At 42.6% G+C, this 22,594-nt stretch overlaps 1 protein-coding gene across 1 annotated transcript in view; it reads right to left on the bottom strand.

Moving 5' to 3' along the window:
* Nucleotides 1-19,620, bottom strand: part of znrf1 (zinc and ring finger 1) — a 36,848-nt gene extending 17,228 nt beyond the window's left edge. The window contains exon 1 of the mRNA XM_055009255.1: nucleotides 18,690-19,620. Coding sequence (XP_054865230.1) covers nucleotides 18,690-19,083 — 394 coding nt within the window. The 5' untranslated portion in view covers nucleotides 19,084-19,620. The remainder of the gene's footprint in view (nucleotides 1-18,689) is intronic.
* Between the last annotated feature and the right edge of the window lie 2,974 nt (nucleotides 19,621-22,594).

Genomic DNA, 22,594 nt, shown 5'->3' with positions numbered 1-22,594 from the left:
AGAAAACCTGAAAAAAATGGCTAATTACCGTTAGCTCAGGCTAACAGGAAGTCACAGACCATCCAAAAAGTGAAAATTCATCTTTAAATATGCTTTATGTTTTCTATCTTTAATGGAACTTTAATGATGTTTATTCCTCTAAAATTGCAGATTCTGGGTCAGAACTAGTTTAACAGCAGGATAACACAACAAAAAGTCACTTTTTAAGTTAGGAGAAAAACTGTAGTTTCTGCTTTTGTCCCAGTGATAAATTATCACAGAATGATTTCACTTTGTTCTGTTTCAGATAGAAGTTGAAACCTTCCTTTCATGCATGGGATGAATGTGATTAGATTTAGTTGATCTATTACTTCCCAGACAGACGCCTCTCCTGAATCCTCAGGCTGGGATTTGTTCTGGAAGAATCCCTGAGCTTCATCCTTTCCTCAGCAGCTTTAATGACCTGAAGGTGGCTGTCCTCGCTGTGTCTGACGCTGGACGTTATCAGAGGCCTGAAGCCAACAATCTGCTGGGGATATGGTGACTTTTCTGTGTTTTCATCACTTTGAACAAGTTTGTGAGGAAGGAACCAACCGGTGAGGCTCTCAGTCAGACACAAAACGACCAAAACGAGACAGAAGTCACCTCTGTGGTGCTATATCTGAGTAAAACTCCTCCATCAGGATGCTGCAGTCTGAATTCTGTCCGGATCGTTCTGCAGCTCACTGCCAACATGCAGAGTTCCCGTTAGATCCGGCAGTGGAGGCTTCTCCAGTTCTACAGGATGGTTTACAGCCACAGATCCTGACAGAAAACTGAGCTCTGGGTGAATAAAAACCGTCCACAGGCTTCTGGGGCTCTTTTCTGCTGCCCAAACCACAGACCTGGAGCTGACAATGATGCATTAACGTCCCTGTAATTTATGCAGCACATTTAAAACAACAGACGCTGATCCAACGTGTTTTACATTTACCCCAAAAACACTGACTCAAATACGAAGGCTAAGACCCTCCAACAGTAGTTATTACATAAACTGACCTAAATAATTTAAATACTATGATGGAGACCCAACCATAGTACATATAACACAACTTAACTTCAGTTTAAAAACCTACAATATTATATTTGATTAAAAAAATAAGTTTAACAGCCAGACGTTCAATCAAGGCTGACAACATGATGAAAAGATGAAAAATAGACGAGAGGACGTAGCTTTGCTCTACACATTCTCTAGGATAACTGATGATGTTAATGACAAAACGAGACACAAAACGAGAAAAACGAGACGCAAAACGACAGAAATGAGACACAAAGGGACAAAAACAAGACCTAGCAAGAACGACTTTAACTGTTAATCCGCCACAGATGTTTAGAATTTGGATTAGCTCCACATGCTAACATGCTAATGGAGTCCAACAGCTGCTTGAATTTTAAATTTTTGGTTGCTAAAGGTTGATAATCATTGTCACTGAGCTGACGTAAAACATAGAAATGTGATTTGTGGACGAGAAAACAGGAAAAAGCAGCTAAATTAGCGTTAGCTGAAGCTAGCATTTAGCTGAGGCTAGCATTAGCTGAGGCTAGCTTTTAGCTGAGACTAGCGTTTAGCTGAGGCTAGCATTAGCTGAGGCTAGCATTAGCTGAGGCTAGCGTTTAGCTGAGGTTAGCATTAGCTGCACCACAGAAAACTCCTGAACCGGGCTGAAAAACGTGGCTCAGCTCATCATAACGGAGAATAACGGCCAGAAACAGACGACTTTGAACCAAACGCTGCCTGACAGATGCCAGCAGACCACTGTCCTCTGTCCTCCTGGTAAATATCTGCAGAAACTTCCTGTTGGGCGGCTGGAGGACGGACAGACGGAGTTTAACTGAGCAGGAAAACGAGCACCACAACAGTCCGGGGGCTGGAATGAATCATCCAGCACTGAGGAGGAGGAGGAGGAGGAAGGAAAACAGAGGAGAGGAAGAGGAAAAGAGGCTGGATGAAGATGGAGGAGGACGCTGAGGCCGTTAGCATCATCATCCATCTCTTTCTTGGAGGTTATTCTTCACCTGTTGTTTCTTCTTAAAGACCTGACGTGTTTTAATACTCCCTTACAGTTCAGACTCCTGTTGTGTCTGTTCTGGTGTGGTTTTTGTGATTATTTTGCATATTTTCTATCTATTTGCAGTTATTTTAGTCTCTGCAGCTGTTTTATATCTCTATTATTCTGTGTTTTTGTGGTTTGTCGCCTCTCTGGAGTTGTTTTTGTCTCTTTGTGGTAGTTTTTGTTTGTTTAGTCAGTTCCTTTTAATAGAAAGAAAACTACTGCAAAGAGACAAAAACGACAACAAAGAGGCGACAAACTACAAAAACACAGAATAGTAGAGATATAAAACAGCTGCAGAGACTAAAATAACTGCAAATAGACAGAAAATATGCAAAATAATCACAAAAACAATAAAGACAGAAAATAAAACCAACTGGAAAGAGACGCTAAACAATGAAAAAAAAACACAACATGCAAAACCATCTGAGATCAAAAAGAGACCGAATAACGGCAAATGACACAAACAGAAGAAAAAGACTAGGTACAATAATCATAAAAACACATTAAAGTGACAAAAAGATACAAAATGACTGAAAAGTTACTAAAACCTCCTCAAAAACACGATATAATATCAAAAATATAAATATAACATCAATGAAAACAATATAATATATAAAATATAAATATAAAATGTATCAAACTCTGTGTTTTATGGTCCATGTGTCCCCCCTCCACCCCTCTACCTCTACCTCCACCTCCACCTCTACCTCTAACCCCCTACCTCTCTACCTCTATCCCTCTACCCCTCTACCTCTGCCCCTATCTCTACCCCTTTACTTCTACCCCTCTATCTCTACCCCTCTACCCCTCTACCTCTACCCCTCTACCTCTACCCCTCTCCCTCTACCCCTCTACCTCTACCCCTCTACCTCTACCCCTCTCCCTCTACCCCTCTACCTCTACCCCTCTACCTCTACCCCTCTCCCTCTACCCCTCTACCTCTATCCCTCTACCCCTCTACCTCTACCCCTCTACCTCTACCCCTCTACCTCTACCCCTCTACCTCTACCCCTCTCCCTCTACCCCTCTACCTCTATCCCTCTACCCCTCTACCTCTACCCCTCTACCTCTACCCCTCTACCCCTCTACCTCTGCCCCTATCTCTACCCCTCTACCTCTACCCCTCTACCTCTACCCCTCTACCTCTACCCCTCTACCCCTCTACCTCTATCCCTCTACCCCTCTACCTCTACCCCTCTCCCTCTACCCCTCTACCTCTATCCCTCTACCCCTCTACCTCTACCCCTCTACCTCTACCCCTCTACCCCTCTACCTCTGCCCCTATCTCTACCCCTCTACCTCTACCCCTCTACCTCTACCCCTCTACCTCTACCCCTCTACCCCTCTACCTCTACCCCTCTACCCCTCTACCTCTGCCCCTATCTCTACCCCTCTACCTCTACCCCTCTACCTCTACCCCTCTACCTCTACCCCTCTACCCCTCTACCTCTATCCCTCTACCCCTCTACCTCTGCCCCTATCTCTACCCCTTTACCTCTAACCCTCTACCTCTACCCCTCCACCTCTATCCCTCTATCTCTAGCCCTCTATCTCTATCCCTCTAAACCCGTCCGGCCAGCAGCAGATGGGTCTCCCTACATAAAGAGCCGGGTTCTGCTTGAGGTTTTTTTCCCTGTTAAAAGGGTGTTTTCCTGCCACTGTCTCCTTAGGGCTGCTCTGGGGGTTCAGGCATATGGGTTCTGTAAAGCGTCTCGAGACAATTTGACTGTAATTGGCACTATATAAATAAAACTGAATTGAATTGAATAAATAAAAACACGATATAATCTAAATAATATAAATATAATATAAAAACACGATATAACATAAAAATATAAATATAAATAAAAACACAATTTAATATAAAAAATACAGATAAAATATAAATAAAAACACAATATAATGCAAAAATCCCGATGACTGGGCGGTTGATCAGTTGGTATTATGTTGGTTTTATTTTCTGTCTTTATTGTGTTTTTTGTGGTTATTTTGCATATTTTTCTGTCTATTTGTAGTCATTTCTGTCTCTGCAGGCGCTTTATATCTCTATTATTTTGTGTTTTTGCAGTTTGTCGCCTCTTTGGAGTCATTTTTGCTTGTTTACAGTCAGTTCCTTTTCTCTTTTTGTAGTTTTTCTACATTTCTGTGTGTCTTCATGTTGCTATTTTTCACATTTGTACTTTTTATGATTTAAAGCTTTTAATAGTTTTGCTTGTTTTGTGGTCATTTTGTGTATTTTTGTCACTTTACTGTGTTTTTGTAATTATTCTATTCGTTTTCTTCTTTTTGTGTCATTTGCCGTCATTTGGTAATGTTTTGGTCTCAGATAGTTTCACATGTATTTTTTTGCTGTTTAGCATCTCTTTGGTCTTTATTGTGTGTTTTTTGGTCTTAATCTGCATCTTTGTGGTCTTTTCTTTTGATACTTGTTTGTCTCTTTGTCCTGTTTTTGCAGTTACTTTGTGTTTCTGTTATTTTGTGTCTTATTGTGGTGATTTCGTGTCCGCTACGACGATCATTCTGGACTCATTCTCTGTAATTATGGATCATTTTCGGGTCATTTTGGACGATTTTATTGTCATTCTGGTTTTCACCTGGATCATTTTTACCAGAACTCAGATGTTTCTCCTCCTAAATGTCATGGTTCTATCTGCTGAACTGATCAAATTCTGAAAAAGTCCATTAAAAGGTGATAAATCTGGACCCACCTCTATGGACTTGGACCTGGAATGTTCTAAGTGAGACTAAACTTAAAGACTGGAAGCAGGAAAGGAGAACGTCCCCTGGAGAAAGTTCTAGAGTAGACCTACTGACAACTGGAGAAAGTTCTAGAGAAGACCTACCGACAACTGGAGAAAGTTCTAGAGTAGACCTACCGACAACTGGACAATTGTCGGTAGGTCTACTCTAGAACTTTCTCCAGGGGACGTTGTCCTCTATGGAGTTCAAGGACCTGGAACTCTGGAAATATTCCCAGTATGAAGGCAGAACTCTGATCATTCATAAAGTTACTGGAGATGAAGAACCAGATGTTCTGAGGAGGTTCTGGGAGGATCTCTGTTCAGATTTCTTGGACATATCCGGAGTGTTTCTCTGTGTTTACTTCAGTGTCTGCAGCAGGAGATGCGTTCAGGGCTGCGTGGACAAAGCGGTGCTGCTGCAGACAGTGAACAGATCGGACGTTTGTTCCTTCACGACCATAAATGGCAGAACTGGAAGCCGTCGGCTCGATTACATCACAAACTCTCCTCACCTTCCCAGAAACCACCGGCAGTTTCCATGGCAACAGCACAGAGCAGAGGAGGAGGCCGTGTTTGTCTGAGGAGGTGAACGGTTAATTATAGCAGCTTCAACAGGAAGAGTCCCTGAACGCTCCATCAGAACCTGAACCTCCGGAGGACAGGGGGACCCAACCCGACCGGTACACAGCAGAACCGACACAGAACATCTGCTGCACACTGAAATAAATAAGTCTCTGTGTCTCTTTGCGGTTGTTTTGTGTCTCTGTGGTTGCTTTGTGTGTCTTTGTGGTTGTTTTGTGTCTTTATGTTGTCATTTTGTGTCTGTTTGTGATCATTTTAAGTCTATTTAAGGTCATTTTAAAATAAACTGGGGTTTATTTTGGCTGTTTACATCCCGCTGTTCCACCTGGTCCACTTCAGACGTGGTCCTTCAGTAAACGTCATTCTGACTGTGTGTGTGTGTGTGTGTGTGTGTGTCTATGTGTGTGTATCTATGTGTGTGTGTGTGTGTGTGTGTGTGTGTGTGTGTGTGTGTGTGTGTGTATCTATGTGTCTGTGTGTGTATCTATGTGTCTGTGTGTGTGTCTGTGTGTGTGTATCTATGTGTCTGTGTGTGTGTCTATGTGTGTGTTTGTGTGTGTCTATGTGTGTGTATCTATGTGTCTGTGTGTGTCTATGTGTGTTTGTGTGTGTGTCTATGTGTGTGTGTGTGTCTATGTGTATGTGTGTCTATGTGTGTGTCTATGTGTGTGTATCTATGTGTCTGTGTGTGTCTGTGTAGGTGTGTATGTGTGTGTGTGTGTCTATGTGTATGTGTGTCTATGTGTGTGTTTGTGTGTGTCTATGTGTGTGTATCTATGTGTCTGTGTGTGTCTGTGTAGGTGTGTATGTATGTGTGTGTGTGTGTCTATGTGTATGTGTGTCTATGTGTGTGTGTGTGTGTGTCTATGTGTATGTGTGTCTGTGTGTGTGTGTGTGTGTGTCTATGTGTATGTGTGTCTATGTGTGTGTGTGTGTGTGTCTATGTGTATGTGTGTCTGTGTGTGTGTGTGTGTGTCTATGTGTATGTGTGTGTGTGTGTGTGTCTATGTGTGTCTATGTGTATGTGTGTCTGTGTGTGTGTGTGTGCCTGTGTGTGTCTATGTGTATGTGTGTCTGTGTGTGTGTGTGTGTGTGTGTGTGTGTGTGTCTATGTGTGTGTGTGTCTATGTGTGTGTGTCTGTGTGTGTGTGTGTGTGTGTGTCTATGTGTGTGTGTGTGTGTCTATGTGTGTGTGTGTGTGTGTGTGTCTATGTGTGTGTGTGTGTGTGTCTATGTGTGTGTGTGTCTGTGTGTGTGTGTGTGTGTGTGTGTGTGTGTGTGTCTATGTGTGTGTGTGTGTGTCTGTGTGTGTGCCTGTGTGTGTGTGTGTGTGTGTGTCTGTGTGTGTGTGTGTGTGTGTGTGTGTGTCTATGTGTGTGTGTGTGTGTGTGTGTGTGTGTGTGTGTGTGTGTCTATGTGTGTGTGTGTGTGTCTATGTGTGTGTGTGTGTGTGTGTGTGTGTGTGTGTGTGTGTCTATGTGTGTGTGTGTGTGTCTATGTGTGTGTGCCTGTGTGTGTGTGTGTGTGTCTATGTGTGTGTGTGTGTGTCTGTGTGTGTGTGTGTGTGTGTGTGTGTGTGTGTGTGTGTCTATGTGTGTGTGTCCTCAGACGCCTCCTCAGATCCAGGGAAACAGAACTAAATTGAGGCTGACCTACATCATGATCCTGCAGCAGCACAGATGTTCTGCTTCCTGAAATCATGAAGCTGAAGCGTCCCTGAGCGACCCCACGGTTCTCCTGCTCTCAGCTCCGTTATCTCTGGGCTCAACGCAGACGCTGAATGTGTCAGAGCGTTATTAAATCATAACAACCTGATGGTGAAACAGCAGCAGAGAAGCATTCAGCATCATCTATGACACAACCGTTCTGTCTGACTGTCAGTGAACGCAGCATCACAGCTCCTTATTTAGACAGACTGGCCTACAGAGAAACTAGTTCACATGGAGCTCTGTCATGGCAGATATTAGTTATTATATGTTGTCTGTAAATATCAGTAGAGAATCCCTGACAGCTGCTGCAGGAACCGACGGAGACTAGAAGCTTCTCTGAGCACCGAGCTGCTTCTGTTTGGGGTTATTCTGTGTTTTATGGACCTGTTTTCTGTCTTTTTGTCATCATTTTGTGTCTCTTTGTGGACATTTTGCATCTATTTGTAGTTGTTTTATCTGTCTGTCTGTCTGTCTGTCTGTCTTTTCTGCTTTTCAAGGCACCATCAGGAATCTGAGGATTAAACTGTTCAGAATCAAACTCTGTATTGATTAAGTACTAATGAGGTATTGATGAACGGCATCGATAAAGAGGAGTGGGGAACGACTGATGGACAGAATAATCACTAATCACACAATAACCTGTCTGTCTGTCTGTCTGTCTGTCTGTCTGTCTGTCTGTCTGTCTGTCTTCACATTTGATAAATTAGCTTCGGCTAACTCTTTCAACTGTATATAAAAATCAAAATGTTTATGCAGTTAGAACAAGTTGATGCCTTCAGTTTACTATTTCAACTATTTATCATTAACTTTTAGCTAACTACTTCAATTGTTTATCTTTGCTAACTATTTTATTATTTTCTAATTGTTTATCCATTAGCATTAGCTATTAGCTAATACTGGCTACTTTCAGCCATTTTTATCTTTTTTACCAATTACTTTCAGCTAATCTTTTCAGCAGCTTATGACTAGCCTCTAGCTAATTATTTCAACCTCGTATGAATTGCCTTTAGCTAACCTTTCTCAACAGCATTTCAATTAGTTGTTGGAATGATAACCACTGATCATTAACTTTTAGCTTTTTAATTGTTTATAATTACCCTTAGCAATTTCAACTTCTGACAAAACTTTGATTTGTGTATATTGAATGTCTTTAGCTAAGTAGCATATTTCAAAAGCTTGACATTAACCTTTAGCTTTTTCAACCATGTATCCTGAGCTTTTAGCTGACTGTTAATAGAGTATCCTTATTAGTTACCATTAACTAACTCTTTCAACCAGCTACCTATGATTACCAAATGTTTATATGCTATTTTTAGCTATTAGCTTAAAAAAAACTGCTTCTGCTAAAATTAGCCACTCTCACTTTTGGCTAATTTATTCAATTGTTTATCAAATGACTTTAGCTAACGAGCCTATTTCAACTGTTTTCAATTACTTTTAGTCACTTCAAGCCTTTCACATTAACATTTAGATATTCCAGTGGTTTATCCGCTGATTTGAACTATTTTGACCATTTATCACTCACCTTTAGCTTTAAAACATTTTATCAGTTACTGTTAGTTAACTATTTTAACCATTTATCCAAAACCCACTTTTCTCAGTCATTCTAAGGTTAATCCATTAATTGTAATGAACTTTTTCACCCAGTTTTTATCACTTTTACTCTAACAATGTCGACTGTTTAGCTGATATCTTTAGCTAACTATAAATAATAATAGTCACAGTAACATCAGCCTCCCACCAGTTTACAGTTTACTTTTATATATTCTGTAAAGTCAAACCTCCTGAGAACAGCTGATCGGTTCAGCTCCTGAGTGTTCAGAGGTGTTTAGCTGGTTTTATTCTGCTCTTTATTCGCTGTTACGTCACAGTTCTGTCTGTTCCTTTAATGATTCCCCCTCGTTCTGTCACATCTGTCTGCTTTGACATATTAATTACAGACTGCAGCCTCCGTGGCAGATCTCCAGGTTCAACCTTTTCAGACTGTCCAGCTCCTCGCTGATGGCAGATGTGGAAAACTGGCACTAATCAAAGAAATTAAGACTGTCTGAGCCTCCTGCATACAAGAGCAAAGAAAAGCAAATGTTACGAAACACAGCTTCTGTTAAATCATCTCTGGAAGATAATTTTAATGCATTTTAATAGCAGAGGAGCTAACACAGGAGCTAACAGAGGCGCAAAAGGAGGAGCTGACGGAGGAGCTAGCGGAGGAGCTAATGGAGGAGCTAACACAGGAGCTAACGAAGGAGATAACAGAGGAGCTAACACAGGAGCTAACGAAGGAGATAACAGAGGAGCTAACACAGGAGCTAACAGAGGAGCTGACGGAGGAGCTAACGGAGGAGCTAACAGAGAAACAGAGGAGATAACAGAGAAGCTAACAGAGGAGGGGAGAAACAGAGGAACTAGCAGAGGAGCTAACAGAGAGGAACCACCTGTGGCCTGCTGATTATCACACATTTACACAGGAGGACTGATTTCAGCTCAGCGTCTACAGAGAAAACAGCCCAGAATGAAGCCAGCGTTCAGCCAAACAGATTCTCTCTGAGGGAAACCTGGTTCTATGAGCCTCCAGTGTTAATGAGAGACGTCACAGGAACCCAGAAGGTGATGAATCCTATTTTTGGAAAAGACTAACAACATGTGGATGGAAAAGTGCAGCAACAGGTCTGCAGCTGATTTCTACAAAGTTATGCGTACATATATACATATATGTAATATATAACATGTAAAATAAGTTTGTATATGTATGAAAAGTGAAATGGATCATCTGAGGACAGAGAATGTAGCATTAAGACTCCTGTATCTGGAAGGTCCACTATGAAGACTAAAGAACCAAGAGACTCTGAGGAAAGGTTGTTAAAAGTATCAGTCAGGACGATACAAGAACATTCAAAGTTCCTGAAGATCTCCTGGAGTCCAGTTACATCCATCAATAAGAAATGGAAGGAAGATGGAACATGAATAAATCTGACAAGAGCAGGACGTCCTCAAGACCTGAGAGACTAGAGAGGGAGTCCACCAAGACTTCTATGACTCCTCTGAAGGAGTTAAATCTGGACTAGAGTTCACCAGAAGACATGTGGAGACTCTGAAGACACCTGAAAGAAGGTTCTTTGGTCTGAGGAGACCAGGATGGAGCTTTATGTCCATCAGACTAGATGATATGTTTGATGGACACCAAAAACTGAACACCATCACAAACACACCATCCCCACTGTGAAGCACGATGGTGGCAGCATCATGATGTGGAAATGCTTCTCAGCAGCAGACCCTGGAAGGCTTCTATTTAATACTGTAGCTCTGTGGGGCTAAATGCTAACACCAGCATGCTAACAGGCTAATGTGCAGGTCCACAGGCTGAGTTTAGCGTCGCTAGGCTAATGAAGCTAATGTTTCTGTTCATTTTGCCTTGTTTCTCAGCTGCCAGACTGTGTTCCTTCACTCCTAGAGTTCTGTTCATAGGTTGTTCTTTGTGTCTTTGCAGCCGTTTTGCATCTCTCAGTCCTTTTGTGCGTCTTTGGGGTGATTTTGTCTCCGTTTTCATTAAATCTGAATCTGTTTCTGTCTCTCTGTGCTCCATTTGTCTCTTTCTATTCTTTGTAAGTCTCTTGGTCCTTTGTTTTTCCATCATTTTGCGTCTTTCATGCCGTTTTTATCTTCTCAAAATTCTCAAAATTCAGCCCACAGAGCTTAGTTTTGGGTTCCAAACACCAAATACGTGAACTCTGAACATGATCTGAGGCGGTGCAGGAACCCTGACGTCAGAAATCCCAGGACTGGCTGAGGGGCTTTTCCTTCTCTGGATGATCAAACTGAGCATATTTGTGTTCTGACTGGAGCTAGGTGGGATCTCAGCTGCTTCCATTCCACATGACTCAGTGTGAAAGTGAGAAATCTCGCCGGAAAGTGGGTTGAAACTGGACACGTAACTGAAGCTCTGCAGCGTTTAAATGACCTGAAGAATAAATACAGGATCAGAACCTGACTCACATCAGCAGAACTAACATATAATCCTGCTGCTTTCTGTCAGTCTCACATGATTAAAACCTGAACAGAGTCTTATGGATCTATACGCAACGACATCACCAAAATACGGCAACTCTACTGGGGCATATTTAAGATTAAACCTCAATGTGACTTCTTGACCTTCTACATTAACCATATAAACAGAATGAGGACAGAAACACTGTGGAACAACCAGACAGAGACTCTTAGCTGATGCTAAGTTTCCCATTTGTTCTTGTTTCTTGTATTTAAAGAACAACTTTGATGCTCCAGCTGTTTAGTAGTTTGACATCACACAAACAATCTCATGATAACGGACACCAAAGGTCCCGTCAGGGTCAACGAATTTAGACAGAATTCAGCAAATATGTTGCTGCAATGTGTCAGAGTATGTTCAGAGTTTTAATTATTTCTTATTCGGGTCCCAAAACTAAGTACTGTGAAATATTTTGGCAGAATTTTGAAAAAATCAAATGTTTCAAAGCTGGGAATTTATCCATTTTCTCTCTGAGAATCCTGAAAAGCCATTTTAAAGGTTCAATATCTCCACAAATAAAACTACCATCCATGAAATGTGGTAAGATCAGATGGAATATTTTCATCAGATCACAGTGATTGGATGGACCCAGCAGAGGACAGTTTCAATACTGGACCTTAAAGATACAAGAAAAGTCTAAAATCTCCAATCCAGGCTGGTGTTGTGTCTCGGTCAAGTTCATGTATCTATGGATGTAATCAGCCTCAGATGTTGTTAAATTAACCATGAATCAACATGAAGCATCTTGTAACTCTGTTCATCTACCTGCAACATCTAGACCTCTATGAACAGCTAGATCTCTATGAACATTTAGACCTCTATGAACTCCATGTTCTGGTTCCTACCAATGAGTCCACATCAACATTTAGTGTAAACATCTAAAAACTGGAATCTTGTCTGGTCCAACTGTAACACATCAGGTTCTACTGATATTAGAGCCTCAACAGTTGGAGAAATGTGGACCAGAGACTGTATTTTAGTACAAATATGGATCCATCCATAGATATACACTTACAGGAACTTTATGGGGACACTAGACCAGCCTGGATTGGAGATTCACTTCTTTCCATTTTTGTGACCAATAATTAAAACTGTTCTCTGCTGGATCCATTCAATCATTGTGATCTGATGAAACTATTCTGTCTTTCCTCACCACATTTCATGGCTGTTGGTTTTATTTGTGGAGATACTGAACCTTTAAAATGGCTTCTCAGGTTTCTTTGAGGGAGAAAACTGAAACATTGTCATGTCTGAAACATCTGAAAATCTCCAAATTCAACTCAGATATTTTACAGACTGTGCAGCAGTGCTTCTGTCTGAACCGACAGCAAATGAACTCTGGGTTCTGAATGTGGTTGAACTCAGCAGAAGCTCTGAGCTGCAGATAAACCAGATGAAGCTGCTCCGACAGACTTCAGGCGTTTTCTTGGCCTTTGCAGCGACGACCTGCTGTTCGTCTCAGCAGTCGCCCTGAAATAAACAAGGAGCCTGGATGTGGTGACACCACTCCATTGTTGCTCTAAAGCTTCCAGAAAAATCTCCTTGAGCAGCAGCAGTGAAAGGTCAACCAGTGTGTTCTTACAGTAGTAGAGATGTGACGTTTCTGATCAGCCTCCGTCCACAAACCACAAAATATGATAAAGATGGTCCAACATGACTTGAAACTTGTCCAAAGAGACTAGAAACTTGTCCCAAAAGACTTCAAATCTGTGCAAAATAAAGATAAATATTGGTCTCTGATGTAAAAAAAAAAAAAAAAAAAAAAAAAAAAACTATCGGCCCTTCAAACGTGCAAAATCTTCCGTCTTTGGTCCATGTTTCAGTAGAAATGACTGGAATCTTGTCTGAAATTGTTTGAAATTTGTCCAAAATGACTTAAAATTTGTCTCAAATAAGATAAAGACGGTCTAAAATGACTCAAAAGTGTCAAGAAAGACTTGAAACTTAATCTAAAGTACTCAACAGTTGTACAAAATGTGATAAAGATGGTCCAGAATGATTTGAAGTTTGTCCAAAAGACTTGAAATTTATGCAAAATCAGATAGACATAGGTCAAAAATGACTAAAAATTGTCAAATTGAATAATTATTGGCCATTGAAAATGGGGGGGTGGGGGGGGTGCAAAATCTTCAGTCTTTGGTCGACATTTTCACCAAGGATGACTGAAATCTGAAATTGCTTGGTATTTGTCAAAAATAACATCAAGATGGTTCAAAATGACTTAAAATTGTCCAAAATTATGAATTACTGGTCCTTGGAGATGGAAGAAAGTCTAAAACCTCCAATCCAGGCTGGTCTAGTGTCTCCATAGAGGTCCTGTCAGTGTTTATCTCTGGATGATCCATATTTCTACTAAATTACAGTCTTTGGTCCTAGGGCTGGGCGATATGGCCTGAAAAAAAAATCTCCAATTTTTTCACAAAAAATCCCGATTCACGATTTTTTTTTTTTTTACCCCCTACCTATTCTCAGCACCTCGGAGTCCAATCTACTCTATGCAAATAAGCTGCAGCCCTCTCCTGATTGCAGCTGGAAATGCGCTGCATGTGGCATGCTGGTCCGGTTGCGATGCGTTTCCAGCTGTGATCAGGTGTGTTTACCTGGAGAGGGCTGCAGCTCATTTGCATAAAGTAGACTGACTTCTACTTTATGCAAATTGGATGCAGCACAGAGATTCCACGCATCATGAAACTGTCCTCAAACTTCTAAACTAGGACAGATTTAGCTGCTGCAGATTATTTCTCGCTTCAAATGCTTTCAGAAATACTTTTCGCTGACGTGTTTTTTGAAATAAAAGGGAAAGTTTGTGGCCGAGCCGCTGTGTTTATCAGACTTGTCTGCAGGACTGTCCAGCTGAAAGCTCGGTCATGTGACCACGAAGCAGCCTGTTGTTGGTCAGTGCTGTCATGTGACCATGTTGTGGTTCGCTAGTGACCACCCGCCGTCCGTGTGATTTTCAGATGTGGTGCGTTGCCGTGCGGGAAAATAGCATCTAGTGGACACACGCCTTTAGATCTGCACCGCTCGCCGCCATGTTGTTTGTGTATCAAGTGTGGGGGGGAGGGGGGCGCACTCTGAACTACGGGAGCCCAGCGGGAAGGCGTTAGTGGTGGATGTTGATGAGAAAATCGATTTTCATTAAAACAAATCGACCTTAAGTACACACTCGAATTAATCGATAAAATCGATTTATCGCCCAGCCCTATTTGGTCCACATTTCACCAGAGATGACTTGAATCTCATTTGAAATTGTTTGAAATTTTTCCACAATGGCTAAAAATTTGTCTATCTATCTATTATCTATACACCGCTTAATCCTCACTAGGGTCATGGGGGGGCTGGAGTCTATCCCAGCTGACTCAGGTGAAGGCAGGGGACACCCTAGACAGGTCACCAGTCTGTCACAGGGCTACATACAGAGACAAACAATCACTCTCACATTCACACCTACGGGCAATTTAGAATGATCAATTAACCTCAGCATATTTTTGGACTGTGGGAGGAAGCCGGAGTACCCGGAGAAAACCCACGCATGCACAGGGAGAACATGCAAACTCCATGCAGAAAGATCCCGGGAAAGCCGGGACGTGAACCAGGGATCTTCTAGCTGCAAGGCGAAAGTGCTAACCACTACACCACTGTGCAGCCCCGGCTAAAAATTTGTCCCAAATAAGATAAAGACAGTCTAAACTGAAACCCAAAAGTGTCCAGAAAGACTTGAAACTTGATCTAAAATACTCAACAGTTGTACAACTATAATAAAGATGGTCCAACATGATCTTTTAGGCCTCCGGTCTGTTACCAGTTTCCATCTCTTCACTGACAGCTGGCATCTCTGGGCAGCTGTTTTACATCCTTTTGGACATATTTTGTCTCTTTTGCATCTTTATGAAGCTACTTTGCATTTCTTTGGAGCTATTTCACATCTCTTCACAGTTGTTTTGCATCTTTACGTTGCCATTTTGTATCCCTTTGAAGCTATTTTGCATCATTTTTTAAGGTATTTTACATTTTTTGTAGATATTTTTCATTTCTACGTGGACATTTTGCATCTGTTCGTAACTATCTTGCGTCTCTGTGGCTATTCTGCATCTTTATGTTGCTGCTTAGCATGTCTTTGCAGCTATTTTGTGTCTTTTCATTGCGTGTTTTTGTGGTTTTGTAGCTGTTTTGCATCACTTTGTGCTAATCTTTTTACAGGCCCAGTAATCTTTTAGGCCCTTAGTCAGTTGCCCATTCAGACCTTCATCAGGACAGACTGATGGTGAAACAGGTGTTGAGCTCTGATCTTTTGGTTTTAAAATGTGCGAACCTGGTGAACTCTGCATGCTGCTGATGCTGCTGTAGTCCTACTGTGGATCAAACGAAGTCATTTAGTGGTGAAAATGTTGCTGCCTTCAGTCCCACCTCTGCACCTTTCTCCAGTTCCCCTCCTCTGATTCCTTTTTTCTGTCACTGACCTAAAAGCCCATCAGAGTTTTGAAGCTGTGGAGGTAAAAACAGCTGAGATGTTGATGGGACTCGGTTCTCCACGGAGCTTCAGTAATGAGACTCCGGGGACGGACGCTGCTGCTGCCATGTGCTTTTAATGTTCCTCGATTACTTTACTGCCGAGAACAAACAGAATGCAGCTGTGGACAGTCGCTGAGAAACGACTTCAGCTGAATAACAAACCACAAAAATCTGACGTTTGCAGTGTGAAGTGAAATGGTTTGACTGAATGCACATTTGTGGGAACTTCAAAAAAATGTCCACATTTCCCAGCTGTAGTTTTTACACAACTATTTACTGTCATCTCACAAATGTCTTTGTTTTGTTGGATTACAGATAATATCCAATAACTGTGTCCAAGACCAACCTTCTGCTGATGGTTTTAGGTTCTCCTGAAGAACATGGAGGTGATCCTCCTTCTTCATTATTCCATTTACTTTGTGGCAAGCTCCAGTTCCACAGAGCATGATACTGCCACCACCATGCTTGATGGTAGGTTTGGTGTTCTTGGGGTTAAAAAAAGACCAAGACAGTCTGAAACCAGTCCTCAAAAAGTCTAAAAAGAGTCCAAAAAATGATCAAAACTAGTCATAATACAGTCTGAAACCAGTTTTAGAAACAGTCTGAATCAATATCAGGACCAAAAGCAAATCTAAACTACTCCAAAAAATATAATCCAAGACCCGCCCCAGACCATGTGAAACCAGTCCTCATCCAGGACCAGATCCAGAGTAAAATAAATCCTAAACCAAAACACATCCAAAACCAGGAGAACCAAGACTGGAACCAAACATAAACCAGTCCCAGGAAAGTCCAGAACCAGTCCAACATCCAGTCTGAAACCAGTCCAGTCCTCACATGATCTCTTCTCAGCATCTGAGTGGCTTCCTTCTGGTCAACGGCTTCACTGCCCTGCATGCAGGACACAGAGGAGAAGGTCTACCTTTGTACCCAGGGCAGTCCAAGTCCTCAACTCATGAACCACAAAACTCACCACCACCTCCACCACACACGGACTTTAACATGGACCTCTGTGAACTCTGCCATTCTGCACTCTACAGTTTATATCTACCGTGATATATTCTGTATCTACATCATTGCCATTTGCACCTACTTTCACTCGTATTTGCACTATGTATGACATATTTGCACTATGTTACCAAGCTGTGTTTTTGTCTTATTTCTCTTTTTTATTTCGTATTCCTATATTACTTATATAGACATGTATATATATTTATCCCTATTTGTTAAATATTACATCATTGTTGCACTGCTTGCTCTACGTGCCTTTTTAATTGCCCCCTGGGGACAAATAAAATTTTCTGAATCTGAATCAGAAGCTCTTCTAGAAAGCCCCAGAGCATGATACTGCCACCTCTATGCTGGATGGTAGGTTTGGTATTCTTGGGGTTAAAGGCCTCATCTTCAGTTTTTATTCCATCTGACCTCAGAACTTTCCTCCAGAGCCTTTTCTTTGTCCATGTGATGAGTGGAGCTTTAAGGTTCTGCTTCTAGAGGAAGAACTTTCTTCTTCATGGATCCTCTCAGCTCATGTTGATGTAAAACCCTGTGGACACTGACAGCTGTGTTCCAGCAGCTTCTCATTCATTCAGACCTGCTTTCTGATGGTTCCTGGTTGACTCTTGACCATCCTGACCAATGGTCTCTCAGCAGCAGGTGATAGTTTGTGTTTTCTTCCTGATGGTGGCAGTAACACAACTGGACCATGAACTTTATTCTGACAAACAGATGATTCTGGATCTGAAGCTGCTTTCAAACGGCTCCAAGTCAATGATTTTCTTCTCCAGATGTTTGCTGAGCTCCTCAGACTTTCCCACTGTAGTGTTTGAATCTAATGAGTGGATCTAATAGTTCTATTTAAACTGGATCAGAGGAGTCAGCAGCTGTAGTTGACTGTAATCACTCAGGAGAAGTTAAGTGGTCATTAAATTAAGAAAATGTGATAAATACAATGTCATAAATCACCAAAACTGATAATTACAGCTGCTGTTTGTATATTTTTGACCCAGAAGACCTTTAATAGATCTATGAAAGAACCAAATCATGATAGTTTTAGTGACAAAGATTCATGTTTCAGTGATTCCATCATAAATTCTGATTCTAAGAGTGATTAGAAACTACACACTGATGATAAACTCTGACTTCACGGTGGATGGAAGCTGTTGTTTATGACTCCACCTGGTTGTTGCCTCCATGTACCTGCGCAGGTGTGTTCAGGTGAGCAGTAAGCTGATGCTCTAATCGCTGAGCTAATGGACTCAGTTCCAGATTTGGCATCGGGCTTATTAGTGTCATTTCACACAATGAGGACGGAGCTGTGCAGATGGTGCAGCGACAAACTGACCTCCAACACCTTCTATCAATCACTGGTCAATACCTCTGATTCCAGACAGCTTCCTGCAGAGAAATGCCACGCTCTGACTGACCTGTGGCTAACTTCCTGATTTTATCCACTGGTATTATGCAGCTTCTCAACACAGAGTGAAAAACAACCACACATAGATCTGATTATTTATATCCAGACATGACAAAGCTCCTCCTGCCCACAGAAACACACCAGCGTTTTATCAACAGCTGTCTAATGAGGACGATTTACCAGATCACTGATCAATACCTGATCACTGATCAATATACCAGATCACTGATCAATATACCAGATCACTGATCAATATACCAGATCACTGATCAATACCTGATCACTGATCAATATACCAGATCACTGATCAATATACCAGATCACTGATCAATACCTGATCACTGATCAATATACCAGATCACTGATCAATATACCAGATCACTGATCAATATACCAGATCACTGATCAATACCTGATCACTGATCAATACCTGATCAGAAACAGAATGAACTGAGTGAAGTACAGCAGCTAATGGTCCAAACAAGGTGTGCATCTGTATATATGTTTATGTGTGTCCATGTGTGTGTGTGTGTCCGTGTGTGTGTGTGTGTGTGTGTGTGTGTGTGTGTGTCCATGTGTGTGTGTCCATGTGTGTGTGTGTGCGTGTCTCACCGCTGTGCGCGCTGAACCAGCGGGGTGCTATGTGGAGGGGCAGAGTGTCAGCCAGCGACCCCCGGGACCCCAGGTACAGAACCCCGTCCGTGTGGTGGCCTCCACCCCCCGGGTCCTGGTAGCCGGTACCGTGGGGGGCCGCGGTGGTGCCCCCGGACCCCCCTCCGGCTCGCTCCGAGTCCGTCCCCCGGGGGGTGTAGAAGCCGAAGGGCACGGCGGGGCTGTGCTCGATGCCCATCCCGGCCACGGAGCTCACCGAGCGGCTCCGCAGGCCCATGGTGCCGCTGGGCCGGTAGTGGCCGAAGTGGGCCGAGGGAGGCACCGCGCTATCATCCGTAGAGACGCCGGGAAAAGCTCCCCGGGGCCGCCCCGCCGTGCTCTGCTTTCCCCCCATCCAAAGCGGGTTCGGTGGGGGTTCTGGTGATCCGGAGGGGTTCGGCTCGGAGCAGCTGTCGCCCCCTCCCCGCCTGTCTGTCTGTGTGTCCGTGTGTCGGAGGCTCGTCAGCTCTCTGCAGACGCAACAGCCCGGTTCCCCGCCGAGCGGAGCATGAGCAGCCCGCCGTCCGATGAGCTGAGCCGCGGGCTGCAGCGGCCGAACGAGCCCAGATCCGGCTGGAGGACCAGATGTTAGCCGGCCGTCTGATCCCGGCGGCCCGGACTCAGCAGCGCCGCAGTGCTCCTCCGCCGCTCCGCCTCATCTGATCGCAGACATCGTGACAACTGTTGCTGTCTGTCCGCGAACAGACGCTCCGCTCCGGACAAAGCAAACTACGACGTCCGGCCGCCTGCCGCTCCGGGTGTCCGGTGCTCCGCTGCTGCTCTCCCCGGAGGTCGCGCTGGGTGAAGCCGCTCCCTGCGCTCTGCTCGGCGCTCCGCTCCGCTCCGCTCCGCGCCGCTGCCGCCGCCGCTGCTCCAGACAATGGAGGCGCTCAGTGCGCAGACTCGGAGCTGAGCAGACACAGCTTTAAATCCTCTACATGGGATTGGCCTGAATCCTCTGCAGCAGCTCAGGAGCTCTAGGAGACTCCAGGTAACACAGTAAACACAGGTGAACCAGGTAACACGGTAAACACAGGGGATTAAAACACAGTTTTAAAGTTTAACTCATAATTTATAAAAAACAATCATCTAATCCATAGTGAGCTGAAAATTACTAACAGTTAGCTAGCTAGCTAAAATAATCCACAGTAAATTAAAAATAATAAACACTTAGCTATAACAATAAATAGCAAGCTAAAAGTCGTGACACAGTTTGTTAAAATAATAAAATGAAGCAGAATTTTAGCCTGAAGTTACTTAAATGTTCAACACTACATGATATTATTTTGTACAGATTATTTTCTAATCTACTGGTTTTACAGCATTGGCAGAAATATAAGTGATATAGAAGTGAATATATTCATAATAGTCATCATAAATACGTTGGTGGATCATGAAACATTTTAAATTGTGTCTGACTAACAGTAAAAACTCTTCAATATGCAGTAAATCCTGTAAAAAACATCAATCGTACTAGTAACTGTTGGGGTCCCCTCTGCAATCTTAATTAATCTGTTAATTAAGGAGCTGAGACACACCTGGAAGCTCCCCTGATTACCCACAATCCTCCTGTGATTACCCACAATCCTCCTCTGCAGTTATTCCAGCAGATTTTAGCACCATATGCTAAATTATTGGGATTACTGGCTCACATGTTGGCTGTGGATTACTAATCTTGTGTGTGTCTGTTTGTGTAATTAGGTTGGTTTTATTGTGTTTGGCTCTTTGTTTCTGCACAGTAACACACACACAGACACACACAGATTCACACTGCTGCCTGATAAGATAAACTATGGTGAGTGGAGGCGTTGATCGGTCTAATGGTAACAGTACGACTATAAAAGGTCTCTATTCACCACAACACAGACACACAATCATTTGCACTGCTTCTAACATACAGTTTTAGATAAAAAAAAATAGAGACTAAATAGTTAGCTAAGAATTGCAAAGTGTTTGCTATAAATAACACGTGGTGAACTAAACATAATTAATAGCTAAAAACAATCCATAATAGGCTAAAAGTAAAATATAGTAGGCTCCACCTATAACTTGGTTGTGTACACTTTGTAATGTCCTTTTATTGAGATCTCCTGACCTTTTATTGTGACCCATTAACCTTTTATCGTGACCTATTGTCCTATGTTTTATTGTATGTCTCACTGTTATGTTTTCTTTGTGTACGTTTTGCCATGTGCTTTTATTGTGGCTTATTGTTTTATGTATCACTGTTATGTCTTTTCTTCTTCAGGACTGCGGATGTAACTTAGCATTATGCTATGATCCGGCATATTTACACCCATTTCTGAATAAATGGTTGTTCGTTAATGTGCACTGTCCCTACCAAATAAAGAAATAATTTCTAAAAAGTAGGAAATATGTATCAGATATAACCCATAATGAGCTAAAATAGCTAACAATTAAAAACTAAAAACAATCCATAGCAAGCTAGAAGTAGCAAAGTTTGCAGAAATAATCCATAGTAAGCTAAAAGTACCAAACAGTTAGCTATAATAATCCATCGTGGGCTAAAAATAATAAACAGCTAGCTATAATCATCCATAATGAGCTAAAAGTAGCCAACAGTTAGCTAAAATAATCCACAGTAAGCTAAAAGTGGGAAACATTTCGCTATAATAATCCATACTAAGCTAAAGGTAGGAATCAGTTAGCTAGTTAGCTGTTTATTAGACAACTAGCTATAACAATCCATAGTGAGCTAAATAATTGCTAACAGTTAGCTAAAATAATCCATAAGCTTGTTTTATGCTTACCGCGTCCGCGAGGTCCGTGCGGCTCCGTGCGGAAAAATTACGTCATTTTCGCACCCACGCCCCCTCCAGCGGCCTTTCCGTGCGGAAAATTTCCACTCCGCGCACCTCCACATTTTTCTAAAGGCTGGAATATACTTTCCGCACGAACGAGCCGCGCGGAAATCAGCTGCACGGAAATCCGTGCGACAGAATGTGTGCATATACTCTGTGCGTATCTGCTCCCTAACAGCAGGGGGCAGTGTATCCCAAACACACGTCTACCTGGTCTACTCTAGTAATAAACTAGTGAAGAAGAAGTTTGCTTCCAAACTGCAGGGGGCAGTGTAGCTCAAACACACGTCTACCTGGTCTACTCTGGTACTAAACTAGAGAAGAAGAAGTTTGCCATGGTTTACACCACTTACAACATGGCATTTTACCGAATAAAAGCATTTCAGCAGTTAGTTTCAATTTCACACCATGAATAGTTCATAACCCGGTAACCACGGTGATCTCTGTGTGATGAATCGTATAAGTGCTCGTATTTCTAGACTTCAGCTACTAGTAGGTCCTGGCCCTCCGCCATGTTTTTCCGTGCGGCTCCGTCCGCATAGGTTAGAAAAATGTGGAAGTGTGCGGAGCGGAAATTTTCCGCACGGAAAGGCCGCTGGAGGGGCCGTTGGTGCGAAAATGACGTAATTTTTCCGCACGGAGCCGCACGGACCTCGCGGAAGTGGTAAGCATAAAACAAGCTTAACCAACGCGGACGGAGCCGCACGGAAAAACATGGCGGAGGGCCAGGACCTACTAGTAGCTGCAGTCTAGAAATATGTGAACTTATACGATTCATCACACAGAGATCACCGTGGTAACCGGGTTATGAACTATTCATGGTGTGAAATAAAACTAACTGCTGAAATGCTTTTATTCGGTAAAATGCCGTGTTGTAAGTGGTGTAAACCATGGCAAACTTCTTCTCTAGTTTAGTACCAGAGTAGACCAGGTAGATGTGTGTTTGAGCTACACTGCCCCCTGCAGTTTGGAAGCAAACTTCTTCTTCACTAGTTTATTACTAGAGTAGACCAGGTAGACGTGTGTTTGGGATACACTGCCCCC

The sequence above is a fragment of the Amphiprion ocellaris genome, chromosome 3 (assembly GCF_022539595.1).
Source record: "Amphiprion ocellaris isolate individual 3 ecotype Okinawa chromosome 3, ASM2253959v1, whole genome shotgun sequence".
In the NCBI taxonomy this organism is placed as follows: Eukaryota; Metazoa; Chordata; class Actinopteri; family Pomacentridae; genus Amphiprion; species Amphiprion ocellaris.
This window is presented reverse-complemented; position numbering and strand designations above follow the sequence as displayed.